The sequence below is a fragment of the Eupeodes corollae genome, chromosome 3, assembly GCF_945859685.1.
Source record: "Eupeodes corollae chromosome 3, idEupCoro1.1, whole genome shotgun sequence".
Lineage (NCBI taxonomy): Eukaryota > Metazoa > Arthropoda > Insecta > Diptera > Syrphidae > Eupeodes > Eupeodes corollae.
In genome coordinates, this window is record NC_079149.1 from 68284624 (window position 1) to 68299520 (window position 14897).

The following is a 14897-nucleotide window of genomic DNA, read 5'->3' on the forward strand; positions in this document are numbered from 1 at the left end:
TTAACGGTTAATGAGAGCAAAACAAAGTACATGCTGTCGTCAAGAAAGGACATACAACACCGACGTCTTGGTCAAAACGTCACCATCGACAGACATAACTTTGAGGTAGTCAAGGACTTCGTCTACCTAGGCTCCGCTGTAAACGCAAAAAACGACACCAGCGCTGAGATCAAATGCAAAATAACTCCTGCTACCCGCTGTTTCTTTGGACTAAGAAAGCATTGAGTGGTAAAGTTCTCTCTCGAGGGACTAAAGTGTTGCTATATAAGACCCTTATCATCCCCGTCCTGCTATACGGTGCGGAAGCATGGACCATGACAAAAGCCGATGAAAGCACCTTGGGTCGCTTCGAGAGAAAAGTTCTTGGTGTGATCTACGGTCCCGTATACATCGAAGGAGAGTGGAGGAGAAGATGGAACGGCGAACTGTACGGGCTGTACAGTGACGTAGACTTACCCAGAAGAGTAAAAGTCCAACGACTAAGATGGCTGGGTCACGTAGAGCGCATGGAAACCAATGCTCCGGCCCGGAAAGTCTTCGAATCCGCACCTACAGGACAGCGCAGTAGAGGAAGACCGCGGATCAGGTGGCGCGCACAAGTGGAAGGTGACCTCACCCAACTTGGAGCGCGAAACTGGAGACATCTAGCTAGGGAACGAGCTAGATGGAGAAGTTTGTTGGGTGAGGCCCTAGTTCACACAGGACTGTAGCGCCACCTTAAGGAAGTAAGTAAGATTTATAATTTCATTTAAATTCCGAAAGATTTAGTTCATTTTGAATTCTTGAGTCCTTACCTAGCAACTGGTTGTAAAACTTCAAAACCAGTGTCTGAGGGGAAATTTCAACTACTTTTGTAATTAAATTTAGCCAATCAGAATCCCTTCACTACGTAGCCACTAGCTTTGTGAATGCGACCAATGCAATGGTCCAATTGTTACCATCGCTTCATAATTGTTGCTTTTCATAATCTTCACTCCTTTTTGCAAACTAACTATGTAGTCACATACCAGTGCTACAAAGTACGGTCCTTGACCTTTTATCTGCGTTGAATGATGACTGTTCAGCCGGTCCCGATGGTATTCCCCCGATAGTATTAAAAAAGTGTAGTAATGCCTTAGTTGAACCCCTTACCTTCTTATTTAAACTTTCTCTAAAAACAGGCAAGTTTTCTAACACCAATTTTTAAGAAAGGTAACAAGTCGGATATAAGCAACTACAGGCCCATTGCAAAGCTTTCTTGCAATCCTAAAGTATTTGAACAAGTTATTTCTGTAAGTGTAGTATTTTTTAGTAAGAATCTCATTTCCGAACAGCAACATGGTTTTGTGAAAAAGAGATCAACCGTTACAAATCTTCTTACATTCTCAAACATATGTTCCAACGCTATAGAACAGATTATGAAGTTGACTGTGTATACAATGACTTTTCTAAAGCTTTTGACCAACTAAGCCACGGAATTATTTTATTTAAACTTAAGGCTCATGGTTTTCCACCATTTTTCTTAGCTTGGACTAAATAATATCTTGAAAACAGATCCTATGAGGTAAAAATTAGAAATTGTCATTCTCAACCTTTTGTTGCTCAATATGGTGTTCCCCAAGGAAGCCATCTTGGCCCTTTTCTGTTCATCCCTTCTATTAACGATGTGTCGTCATGTCTACGCTCAATTGAACTACTCATTTTTGTTGACGACATGAAGATTTTCTTTTACAAGACGACATTAATAGTTTCACATTTTGGTGTAGGAAAAATAGCCTTTCACTGAACCCTTCAAAATGCCAGACGATAACTTTTACTAAAAAAACTAATGAGTAGCGTATGTGACTATGTCGCGTCTCTTCATTTAAAGATTAAGGTATTTATTTCGTATCCAACTTAAAATTTACAATTAACATTGTATTGTTAATAAAGCAAGTTCTATGCTTGGTTTTATAATTGCCATGTTCATCCTTATCTTGAATATGCTTCGCAGGTATGGATTCCCTATTACGAAATTCATAGAAAACGTTTTGAATCAATTCAACATAATTTCATTTGCTTTGCCCTAAAGGCTCTTCCTTGGGATGATCCTTATGATCTGCCTCAATATGAACATCGTATTCTGCTTCTTCAAATGCAATCTCTCCATCAAAGGGGTGTTAATATTGACTAAGTATTTTTTCATCAACTTATTAATAGTGAAATTTATGCACCTTATTTGCTATCTTGTGTACATTTGAATTACCGAGGCGGAACTCATCACCTGCGCACATTTGATTTTATACATATTGACTTCCATAGAACTAACTATGGGAAGAATGAAGCTTTAAGTGAGCATTTTATATAACTTAAACTGTTTATCGATTGATTTAAATTCAAATAAGGTGGGATTAAAATCATTGTGTAGAACCAGTGCTCCACTATCGTAGACGTTCTTATTTTATTTTTTGTTCTGTAATAGTTAAATGTTAATTATGTTTTGTATTTTGTGCGTGTGTTATTGTATAATTGTATTATTTTTACTAACAACTAACACATACACTTATGATGAGCCTCTGATCGTAGTTTGATGCTTGCTATAAGTTTCGGAAATTCTGAAGTGTAACAAAAAAAATTGAATTTCAAAAACAAACAAAAGCCTTGTATATATGTATATTTGAATAGTACTATCATGAAACACAAAATTTTGTTACGGAAGGAGGACCATGGGGGCGCTGCCTGTTCGAAAATTAAGTGTGGAATCTAAGAGCGACTGGAAGTATAAAAATATTGAAATTAATAAATAAAATCAATTACTCAAATTTAAACAAAAATCAGTCGTTGCCAACGTTACCTTCGATTTTTTTTTATTCATACCTATCAATGTATAGAAGGTATGCATATACAATACATTTAATTGTATGTGTCTAGATTTGTTAGCAGAAAATTGTATTCATTTGATTTAAGCTTTGTATATTAATTTGAATAGTACTATCATCGAACACAAAATTTTGAAAAGGTATTTGAGTTAAAAGTACATTTTTACCAAGTATTAGTATTTTTTTTTATTTGTCACAAAAACTATCAACTAAATTTTTCTCATAATTTTACCAGATGTCAAAAACGTAAACGATAAAACCATTTTTTGTTCGTATAATTTTCTAGGTGAACAATATTTTGTTTTTCAGTTTTTTTGATTTATTAAAAAACGTTAATTGGAATTTTTCAAACAAAATATATTTGTTATTCTCAAATTACTCAGCCCTATCATGAATTCCATTGTAATCGGAAATGTTTACTTCTTGAGCTATGGACGACGAAGACGCGAACGTACACACGCAAGCACAGAGAACTCTATAAAAATCTTTTATTTCGACTCTAAAGACCTTGAAACGTCGAAAAATGTCAACATTTTCAATTTGACAAATCGGACTCATTACAATAACTTCCTATATTAAGATAAAAATGTTCGCACCATTGACGTACTATACATATAGTATGTATATTATTAGCATGGGTTAAAAATATTTGGCTCATTTGAAAAAGATTCGAAAAAAATAGGAGAAACTTTAATTTTTCTAATTGGCAACCACAAAAAGTTTACATTTTAATTTTTCTTAATTTTTTGTCATGTGTGTTTTTTTAAAATGATTTCATTGCCAATCAACCAATCAAACTATCAAAAAAATAAATCATACAAAATATAAATAATAACAAAAATGTATTTTTATTGACTCTCTCGAACTTTCACTGAATTTGTATACATTCTTCTATATGAACGAATTGTTTATGAAGTCGTAAAAATGTGTCAGATCGAGCGTTCCCTCTTCATGATAGTACTATTCAAATATATGTATATACAAAGACAAAAGTTATGAGTTCTCCAACACGTTCTGGGGTAAATTTGAAAGGTTGGTTAATCCTTCCCTATTTTCCTAAAGGTCGCACTGTGTTTAAACATGTTAAGGGTATTAAAAACCCCTTAAGCCATAACGATGACCATCAGGTTACGCAAAACAAATATTAATACAAGAGCGAAGGAAAAAGAAGAAAGAAAGCATGACAAAAGCTCACGTTATAATATGCTCTCACTAATGATATTTCATATCTGTTAATTGCCTCTGTTGATACATATCTATAAGTTTTTGCAGTTGTATTATTTTTATCATGTATTGACATTTGTTAGAGTAGGAATAAAGAAGTGGATCGTTAGTTCGTTTATTTTATTCAAGTGCATCTTCTAAAAGATGTTCTTCATTCAATGATTGCTCAGGAGTTAATATGACATTCTAGCAACTATTTCGAAAATTTGAATTCAATTTTAAGTATTACTTACCTTAGTTCTTCAAAATTCAAAGGAAAGTTCCAAATTCATCACATAAAAAACAACAAAATGTGGAATGTCTTTTTTCATATAATTATTTACAAGGATGGATTTTTACATAGTATATATTCAATTATCCTTTGCATATTTTTTTTATATTCTCATGTAGAATTTTGTAATAATTATTATTGTTTCAATTTTTGTTCTCACTTTTACAAAATATGTAAGCATGCAAATTTATCTTATTGTTCTCTTTTTTCTTTTATGTTTGATTGATTAAATAATAAAATATCTTCTCTGAATTATTATTGCAGTTAAATCTAAACATTGAAAGTAAAAATTAAATAAAAACAATAATTGGCTAGTACAATTTAGTTAAAATTTGTATTAAACAAATAAATTTGTGCTTCGGGCGAAACAATAAACAAAATGGGAAAATTAAACAAATGAACAAAAACAAATAAAAATAAATTAATTTAAATTAACGATTACAACAGAGAAAATACTTTTTATCATCAAGATAATCTACATTACTTTTTGAGTCATATTTTAATTATTTTTTTCTTTTCAAAAGTTAACTCTCGGTTCATTTCATATACATGTATATAAATATATAATTAATTTCATTGTAACAGCGAACAACATCAATAGAAACGCTATAAACACTTGTTTTTGTAAGTTTGCTCACTGAACTATTTTAATAAGAAACTTTGTTTCGCGTAAATAAGCTAGAGTTTACTAACCAATATTTATATACACTGGTCTTTTAATGATTTTGAAAAAAAAGTGACCAGGGAAATTACTGAATTTACTGTTGCATGCGGCATAAACGATTCATTAATTAATTATTTTTGTATGTATTAATCTTAATTTATTGTAAAGTATGTATATTCTCGAAAAAAGACACAAAGAAAAAAAAACAATATTTGTAAAACGATAAAATACTGTATAACAACTTTATAGAAATATCATTAACAAAGCTTTGGATTGTTAGGATAAATCTTCACTTTTGTTTCGTTTACCTGGTCAACAGGTTGACGAAAACATTTAACAAATAAGAATTTTTTAAACGAAGGAAAATATTGTATTTCTGATGGTTTGGTGGAATTTCAAATTTAAACGGATGTTAGTAGGGGAAGTATGTTGTTTTTGTAATGGAATAAGAAATCAAATGTTAACAGCTTTAACTGGTTTGTAACGGGAGCTATGCAACGCACACACAATATTATTATTATTTTTGAGGAAATTCTTTAGTTGTTTGTTTTTTTCTGCTTCTGTTTGTTGTTATTGAAATTAAAATACCACTACGATAACAATTAAATTGGAGAACGCACACAAATGACTCGCGAATGGTGGGAAGGGAGAGTAGTAAGTGTGCTGTTTCCTTTTAGATCTTTGCTGTTTCCACCATGTCGATGTTCAGTTTATAGAACACATATGGATAGTATTCAGCTTGGCCAAATCCTAATCCGGGAATGTCAACATTCTATAAATAAAAAAAAAGATTATTAAAATATGGCTATTTTATAAAAACTTGCGATTATTTTAAAGCTATCATAAATAAATCAGTTTTAACTTTAATGCTGTATTTCAATTAATACCTGCATATGCAATGTCAACAATGCTGGATTCGTTAACCATTATTAAGGATTAACGAATCCAGCATTGCTATTTCCTTTTTCATAAACCAACCAACCCCATTCAACCGAAAGGTTTAAAAACAACCCCGAGCTCATTCCTCGAAGACGCTCAGAAATTCTTTGGGTGTGACTTTATCACACTTCTCTCGAAAATCAATGATTTCCTGCCTCTATACGAAGCAAACCCCAACGAGACCAGCAAGAAACTCACGTTTCTTGTCTTCTGCATTAAAATATGTACAAAACCATAAAACAGCTCAATGTTATTTCGTATAACTTTAGATCTCTCATCTCACATCCTAAACGGATAGCCTTTGAGAAATTCCTTGAGAAGAACAAACCCGACTACGTTTTGCACTCCGAGACTAGATTCGCCTCAAAACATCGGTCATTCTTCGAAAAATACTCTCTATTTTGAATGCATAGAGATATTTCGACTAAAACAGGCACTGCCAATTTAGTTAACTCGTCCTTCCATTTTCGTAAAGTCATTCTTCCCGGTGTATCCGCCTTTGAAGTGACTTGCGTAGTCCTCACTTTGGACAACAATGAGAATATTTTTTTTGTGCCCCTTTACAATAGATGTAACGCGTCCTAAACGGACATTAAACATGACCTTAATATACTCAACGCTTTCTGCCAAAACCATTCTAAATTTATAATCTGAGGTGATTTCAACGCCCGCCACTAATTATGGCTCGATTTCCTAAACAACAATCAAGGAGCAGCTATTTCAGAGTGGCTCATCTCTAACTCGCACACTCACTCCTTTGAAATAATATCTCAACCAACTCCAACATTCCCTAGTACGCCCTCGATCTTCGATTTCTTTATTTTTTCACCCAACATCATTTGTAGGATTCCCTCTTTTGAGAATTTCGCTTGCACAGCTATTGTTTCAGACTCTGATCATCTAGCTATTATCCGTCCCCTGTCCGAAATTAATATACTAGCTACCACAGCTCCAGATTTTCTTAATCTCAGCAGAATTAACTGGGATATTTTCCAAGGTTCCTTAACGGACAAATTGAAAAATCAAACCCCCAGTTCATCTTCCAATTTAGACAACCTAGAAATCGATTCTGGTATGAATTTCTTAGAAAATTCCATAACAGACACTCTTGCTGAACAAAAACAACGCCGAGTTTCCTACTCAAAATACAAAGACCTTCCCGAGCACATAATATCTAATATGTATAAATATCGGAAAAAACTTCTTCAAAGGATATTTCATCGTAGTACACATGGAAATGAATACCAAAGTGTTCTTTCTCAACTAAAATGCTTAACAAAAGACTCAACTTCATTAAACCAGGTCCCGATACGTTTAAGCAAATAAATAAAATATCCTCTAAATGGTGATCTACAACTCGATGGCAATTCCCTATCGTGTGGCAGAGAAAATGATTACTGCCTTTTCTAATAAATTTGAAAGCAATTTCACTCCTTACCTTCCCGTTCACCTGCCGACTTCCTGGTTAACGTCAATAGTGAGGTTTCGAGACTAACTTTTCAGTCCTCTGAGCCCCTCACAACATTCTCTGAGGACAACTCGTCAGTCTTTACGACTATCGACGATTCCTTTACCAATCCACTTGACCTCTTTGAGACAATCCAATGTGGAAGCGCCAAGAAATCGTCTGGACTTCATAAAATCTCCAATTTTGTTATAAAAAGACTTCGGTCCATTGCTCTTATTTTCCTCACAATAATCCTTAATAACTGTACCAACAGTTATTTCCCCGACAAATGGAAAATAGCAATAATATTACCAAACCCCAAAAATCCAGGAGCAAATAGTGTGAATCACTTTCGCCCTACATCCTTGCTTCCTAATCTCAGCAAATTTCTTGAACTGCTAACCCTCAGAAAACTTCGCTCACTAAGCCAGTCACTGGGTCTAATACAGCATAACCAGTTCGGCTTTAAAGCCAAACATTCCACGTTCAACGCATTGCTGAAGCTTCACGCTTACACAACTTTTGGTCTTAACAAAGACCAAACGACTATAGCTTGCCTGCTTGATATTAACAAAGCATTTGATTCCGTTTGGAAAGAAGGTCTGGTCTTTAAGCTGAAATCTTTTCAATTTTCTGCCCACCTTGTCCGAATTGTACACAGTTTCCTTTCAAACCGTAAGTTTTACGTTAGGAATGTCCTAGCGGTGGTTGCTCAACGATCGGTCATTGGACCTGACTTGTTCAATCTCTACACCTTTGATCGCCCATCAAAATCCCACAAACAACGACACTTCTATTTGCTGACGACTCAGTAACGTACAGTACCTCAAGGAGCTCTCAATTATCAACCTCTCCAAAACAGAACTAACGAGTCTCAGAACAGCCTCAAAGAATGGTTTAGCAAACAAAAGTAATCTATTATCCTTGACCCTCCCTGACAATACTATGGTAAGACCCAAACAAAGCGCGAAATATCTTGGAATCCATTTCTCTGAGAGATTTAAATTCAATCAACACGCTAAATATACCCTTCGAAGGCAAACGGTGCCTTCTCTCTCTTACGGGCAATTTAACGCAACGAGGCGGTCTCCAAACCCGGACGAAGCTCCTGATTTACAAGCAACTCATTCTTCCTATTCTAACCTACTGTTTCCCTACATGGGAAAAGTTTTTGAACGTAAGGTTCTCCGACCTTGCACTTCTCTCTATAGAAAACCAAATTACGTTCGCTTTTATAGCAATACGCGTTTTTATGAAGCAGCTGGCATTGTGCCAATTGATGCATACCTCTACCTCCTTAGCATTAACATGGTAATGAAAGCTTCGGAACCTTTTACGTAACTGCCGGCCCGCGGCACAACATAGGCTGAAGCAATCAGAGAAGCCCGGAATCCCTCCACGGATCCGTTCCCTAACCCTAGCCAACAACAACCGACAAGGATGGTACTGCTCACACCATCCGCTACTGATCATCATTAAACACTAATTAAACTTATAATGTTAGCCTCAGATATAATATTTCAAAAATATATACTTTAAAACTTAACTAAATACCCAAGCAGAGCCCCTTCTGTGCTCGAAAATTCTTATAAATGTCATAGCTCGTTTCTTCAAATTGTACAAAATAAACATAATTATCTTTGAGCTTATAATAAATTCCACGAGACGGATTTCTTTTTTTGTTTTAATTTTTTTGGAGGTATTTTATACCGAGGAATACCGAAATATGCTTTAAGTTTCCATTTGTTCAATTTAATTTAAACTTTTATTTGTAAATTCGGTTTTAAGTAAAACTTTTTACAAACTAAACACCTTTTTGGGCTGAACATTTAAGATTTATATAGAACTTTTTTACAGTTTAATGTATTTAGGGGACTATAAAGGTGACGAATAAGAATGCCCTTAGAAGAATTGAATTTTTTTGAATATTAGTTTCTTGTTTTCTTATGTTAAAGTCGGCAGATATTGGCAATCTAGTAGTAAACTATTTAAAATTGTGAAAGTCGTGGAATTTCATGAAGCAGTTAATCAGAAATACCTTTCTTTACGCCAACAAATTTGAATCTGTCATACAAACAAATATGTGTTGGGATGAGTTGCTCCAAGAGGATCTTCTTAGAAACAATTTAAGCTTTGAAAAACAAATACAAATCAGGGGATTCATAATGATGGTTGTTTCGCAAATTCGAAAGCTTTCTCTTTGACCTCATGGGCAATTTCGCTCTCTCTAATCGTGGGCGAAAGTAAAAGAAAAGGATTGTCTTAGGTTGGTTTCTTCGAATGAAAGGATGATTTATATTTAAATTAATTTAACTAAAGAAAATAATTTACAGCCCTATTATGGCTATCAGCTATCAATTATTTGATAACTAATAACTTCTATCAATTTATTGATTTGGTATTATGAATTGTGAATACTAATCAATATACGATTGTGAATAGTTTTTGTTTGGTTGTTCTTGTGTTTTGGCCTATAAATAATTTCGGGGGAATAATGTAAGTTGCTTTCATTTAGTAATATTTTGTTTATTTAGGAGTAGAATAGTTAGCAACAGAAAACATATAGAAAGGCTTGTGGAACTAATGGAGGAAAATGCTAACCAAAAAATGGGAAGACATCGCTCTGAAACTGAATAGCTTGGGGACTCCAAAACGGGACTCAGCTAAGTGGCAAAGAGTGATTTAATTTATTAATTTATAATTTGTCTAATTTTATTAATAACCTTTTAGGTATGGGCTGATCTAAAATGTAAAATTATTATACCTTATTTAAATATTTTGAGTTACTTTGTATTTATTTACCACGTTCATAAATGTCTGAGCGCTCAGTTGATGGTACATGTCTATTTATCAACAAAGATTTTGTGGCTGATAGAAAATTTGATGGATATCATAATTTTTGACAGCCGTAATACCAAGTTTAATTTGTTTATTTTAATTCATGAATTTATATATTATCCAGTGGGTTTGAAGCATCTCGTAATACTGTTTATTTTAGCTTGCACGATAAACCTTCGTTCCTCAGTACAATTGCCTTCAAACAACAATTGTGGTGAAGGCATTTCGTTCTTCAATTTATATATTCAATAAAAACTACAAAAAAAAAACTTTTATAAATCGTATTTAAATTACAATACTTTGCCATTTACGAATATTTGATACATTTGTCAACGAAGATTTTGTAGCTGATAGAATATTTGATGGGTATCAATATGTTTGATAGCCGTAATACCGAGTTTATCAATAAAGCTATTCACAATAGACCTTTTAATTCACTATTTATCAAAAATATTGATAATTGATCACCATAATACCGATTCAATAATTTTGTTGATAATTATCAACTATTATCAAATATCGTGTTGATAATTGTTAACCATAATAGTTTAGTTAGTTTGGTCACATAATTTGATAACAATATTTTCAATTTAACCTACGATCAACAAACACTACAAGAAATACTAAGACCCTTTTATGCAATGTATCTAACTGAAATTTTATCGACAGAATACCTTGTTGTGTTCATATCTTTATAATGTAATCATACTTACGTCAACACTTCCACCTGCTGGATTTGCAGCAGAGCCATCCAAATGACCGTAAAGTTGATTAAGGCAATCTCTTAGACGTTTAATACTTTTCTTGTTTGGCTGGATAAGAATAGCTTGGAAATTTACTGGTAATCCGTACCTTTAAAAGATAAATTTAAATTATTTCATATGCCAAGTATTAAATAAAACTGTACCTCAAAACGGATTCAACGAAGACACGGAGCGCCTTAACGTGAACTAAAGCGCAGAAAGATTCGCTGAAATTTACTTTCAACCATCTAACTAGGGGGCCCTGTAAAAATATTTACAATCATCACTCTAGGTAAAAAATATACATATATATGCATCAAGCTTACAAATTGCTTTTTCTTATCAGTGACCAGCTTAGTGATTTCATTTTTCCCAGCAGCCAATTCTTCTTCGTTGTATACAAAATCTCTCACCACAAACTTCTTCTCACGAGCGTGCAACTTAAATTCTTCAACAACTTTCTTAAATAAAGTCACATTGTACAAAGCATAGTCTTGATCCTGGGTTATCAATTGTGAGGAACGTGGAACGATCATATCTGTTATCTTTTCATAACCAACAACCCAATCATTAGCAAGGGGTCTAAGGACAAATTTTATGTAGAGTTATTTTATTACTTAAATCATTTTAAAAAACCTACTTTGGCACAATGACCAAAAGCGTAGTCAAATACTCAGAGTCCAGAATAAAGTGTTCCTTCTTCACTAAATCAGCCAAATTACGTGTCAGCAAACTTCCACTATTGGTAAAATTATCAATTAAAGTAGCGAACAAATTTGTTTCTTTATCAAGATTAATTTATTATTACGTTTGCTTCTTCTCCAAGTTTTGTAGACTTCCTTTAAGATTGTTGTAAGCGGTGGATTTCGTTTTTAAATCGGCATCGATTTGACCAACTTGTTTAGAAATAATATCAGCGATATTTCTAAGCGATTGCTTAATTGGATACTTGGCCATATCCCATTGAAATCGGGTAATGTACGATGGAAGATCGGCTGTTAATATAGGAAACATATATTGAGTCAAATAGAAATTATTTATAAAATTAAGGGATTGTGCTCTAAATGTCCTAAGCTGCATCGCATTGTAATCAAGTATGTATTTATATAATTCAAAATGGTGCACATTTTCAAATAAACATCTAATACTAGGAGGACTTTATTGTTACTAGAACTATATCTAAGACTGTTCATTCAACGTTGATATCGATAGGTTTTCATTTCGAATGAAATCATACGACATGGTCAAAATCTCTTTAAGAAGTTTTGCACAGCAAACAGTTAAGTTCGCTGGAAATATTCATGACCCTCGGTAGTCTAAAAAAAAAAGGGCAGAAAGGCTAGGCCGGTCACGTTTTGTGATGCATATCATTATAGTGGGAGAATATTCTAAGAAACTATTTTCCATGAATAGGACTCCATTCAAAATTCATATTACTAAGAACCATTTTAATTATATATTGAATCGAGTCTCAAACTATTATAAGAACTTTCAAACCATAGTAGTTAAAGTACGAATGTTAATTTAAACATATTAGCCCCTAAGCTAATAGTAAGTTGGACATCAAACATTAGATCGATACAAATCGAGAACCCATTATTGGTAAAGTTATTACCAAATGGACACTTATCCTTAACAGGCCCAGAAAAAATATTCTCATAAGATGTTGAAGAAAAGTTAAAAATCGAATGCAAAGTGTTGTGCCTTAATTTGCCGTTTGAAGGTGATATGCTTTATCTAACTTTCATCCTTTTATATTTAACTAACATTTTGAAACCTTTCTCATTACTTAAATGCAGCTTAAGATTTTTAAAACACTTTTCATTTTATATGAACAAAACTCAATTTTTATTAATTTTGTTTTACTTTTTTTTTGTAAATAAAAATCGTAAGCAATTAGGCAGTATTTGATGCAACATGTATGTATCAGTGTGTAAAAGAAGCTATTTAAACATAAATTATGCTAGCTAAGCGTACGCAAGCAGGAACAAATGTAGTGTATTAGAAGTGGTGTTAGACAAATCATCAGAAATATTTTAAACAAAATACCAACGTTAATCTAAATCGATACATACATACAAATAAAAAAATTATCAAATACACATATATTTGTAAAAATAAAATAGAAGATCGTTTTCATTGTTTTTCATGTTGTTGTTGTTGTTTTTTTTTATAAATTTTTGTGAGGAAAGATACACTATTCAGAAAGCATATTTACGCAGACAACAGTACCTGTAAAGTTTTTTAATCGCTCGGGACACATTTATGTTCAATTCTTTTGCACACATTGAGCACCTTTTGTATGGTTAACAATAAAATAAAAAATTGGTGTAAAAAAGGACACTGATACAAATTCTATGTTTTTTTTTGCTTTTTCAGAAATTTTAAAACTCAACTAAAAAATAATAATTATTATTGTAAGGAAAAAATAAAAATCGTGATCAGCAGCTTTTTTCTGATAGCAAGTTTGAAATCTTTATTAAATAAATAAAAAATTAAAAAAATATAAATTAAATAAAAAATTCTTAAAAAACACATCATAGATATATTTATAGAATATTATATAATAATTATGTATAAAAGAAACAGAATAGAAGTCTAGAGTATAGAGTGTTATAACAACCAGGGCCTAACCTGGACTTAGTGGCATTGCTGGCGGTTCTGCCCCCAATCCGTCGCCGTTAATGTCAGTGTCCGGACTTGATCGGCCTTGGCTACTACCACAACAACTACTCACTGGAGACGATCTATGAGTTGATGAATTAAATCCATTTGTTATATTTAATTGACTCGATGAACGACTTCTAGTTTATTTTTGATACAATGTAAAATTTTACGTGTTAAATTAGTCGCTTGTAATTTATTGTGAATTTTTCTTTTGTATTATGTTTTATTAATTTATGTGTTAATGGGATTATAATTCAAATAATAGTGGTGATACGTTCGATATTCATTTAAAAAATTTATTTGTTCATTAATGAAAATGAAATTGGTAAAGTCTTGTGTAAACGATTGTTAAAATGTAAATTCGGTATGTTTCAATGAACAAAATAATAATGATTTCCTTGAATCTCTGAGAGAAATTCGAAAATGTTTTTATGAAAAAATATATATTTTTTTTGATCCAAAACAATATAAAATCTCAAATCATTATTTAAAAGATGGAAAAGTTTAAATATCTATCAACTAATTAAGATACTTCGATGGGTTCGATCTGCAATATAAGTGAAGCTTTTTTATTTAACTAACATAAGTTATGTCAAAAACCAAAATGTTGATCCCATAGATTGCGTTACTTTTTGACGACTTTTTTTCACAGTTCCGACAAATTTTTTCGAATAGCCGTTTTAACAGCTGTGATGCGGTAAATTGAAGTATTTTAGGCATTTTGATAGCTGATATTTTCTAGAACGGAAGGAATACGATTCTGTGCGGGAAATACAAATTATTTTTTTATAGGATATTTTACGTGTATTGAACTTGTTTCTGTTTGTTGCTTGAATTGATATAGCCCCTCGTTTTTATCTTAGCATGTGGGATACTTAATTTTGTTTCACATCATCTATCATATCGAAGATAACATGGACTAAAACACTGAGCCTGACAGAAAATAACAATAAAGTAAAAGTTTTTTTTAAGTAAAATTTCATTAATTCTTAACTGAATTTCCGAGACTATCTATTTTTTCAGTACAAGATCAGTTTAAGAATTTTAAGGTAACTTTTTTGGAAAGTAAGCCATGCAAAATTTACCCTTTTATTTTTTATCAAGACAAGCCTACTTGTTTCAATATATCAGCTCATCACATTTTTTTTACTTAACAGAAATTTTGTACATTATAATGTTTCGGTAAGAGTCATTGAAATAAGTTTTAAAATTTGAAATTAATCACATCTGAAAAACTATCCATCTAATGTCCTAATTTTAATTTGCG

General features: G+C 32.5%; 1 protein-coding gene across 8 annotated transcripts in view; it reads right to left on the minus strand.

Moving 5' to 3' along the window:
* Window positions 1-4354: 4354 nt before the first annotated feature.
* Window positions 4355-14897, minus strand: part of LOC129952190 (V-type proton ATPase subunit C) — a 38852-nt gene continuing 28309 nt past the window's right edge. For 5 of the 8 annotated variants that reach the window (XM_056064660.1, XM_056064662.1, XM_056064659.1 and 2 more), the window contains exons 5-11: window positions 13598-13767; window positions 11772-11958; window positions 11604-11702; window positions 11290-11545; window positions 11128-11225; window positions 10934-11072; window positions 4355-5768 (exon numbers count right to left, since the gene is read on the minus strand). In XM_056064660.1, coding sequence (XP_055920635.1) covers window positions 5670-5768; window positions 10934-11072; window positions 11128-11225; window positions 11290-11545; window positions 11604-11702; window positions 11772-11958; window positions 13598-13767 — 1048 coding nt within the window. In that variant the 3' untranslated portion in view covers window positions 4355-5669. The remainder of the gene's footprint in view (window positions 5769-10933; window positions 11073-11127; window positions 11226-11289; window positions 11546-11603; window positions 11703-11771; window positions 11959-13597; window positions 13768-14897) is intronic. The other 3 variants (XM_056064665.1, XM_056064666.1, XM_056064664.1) reach the window with 2 other exon arrangements.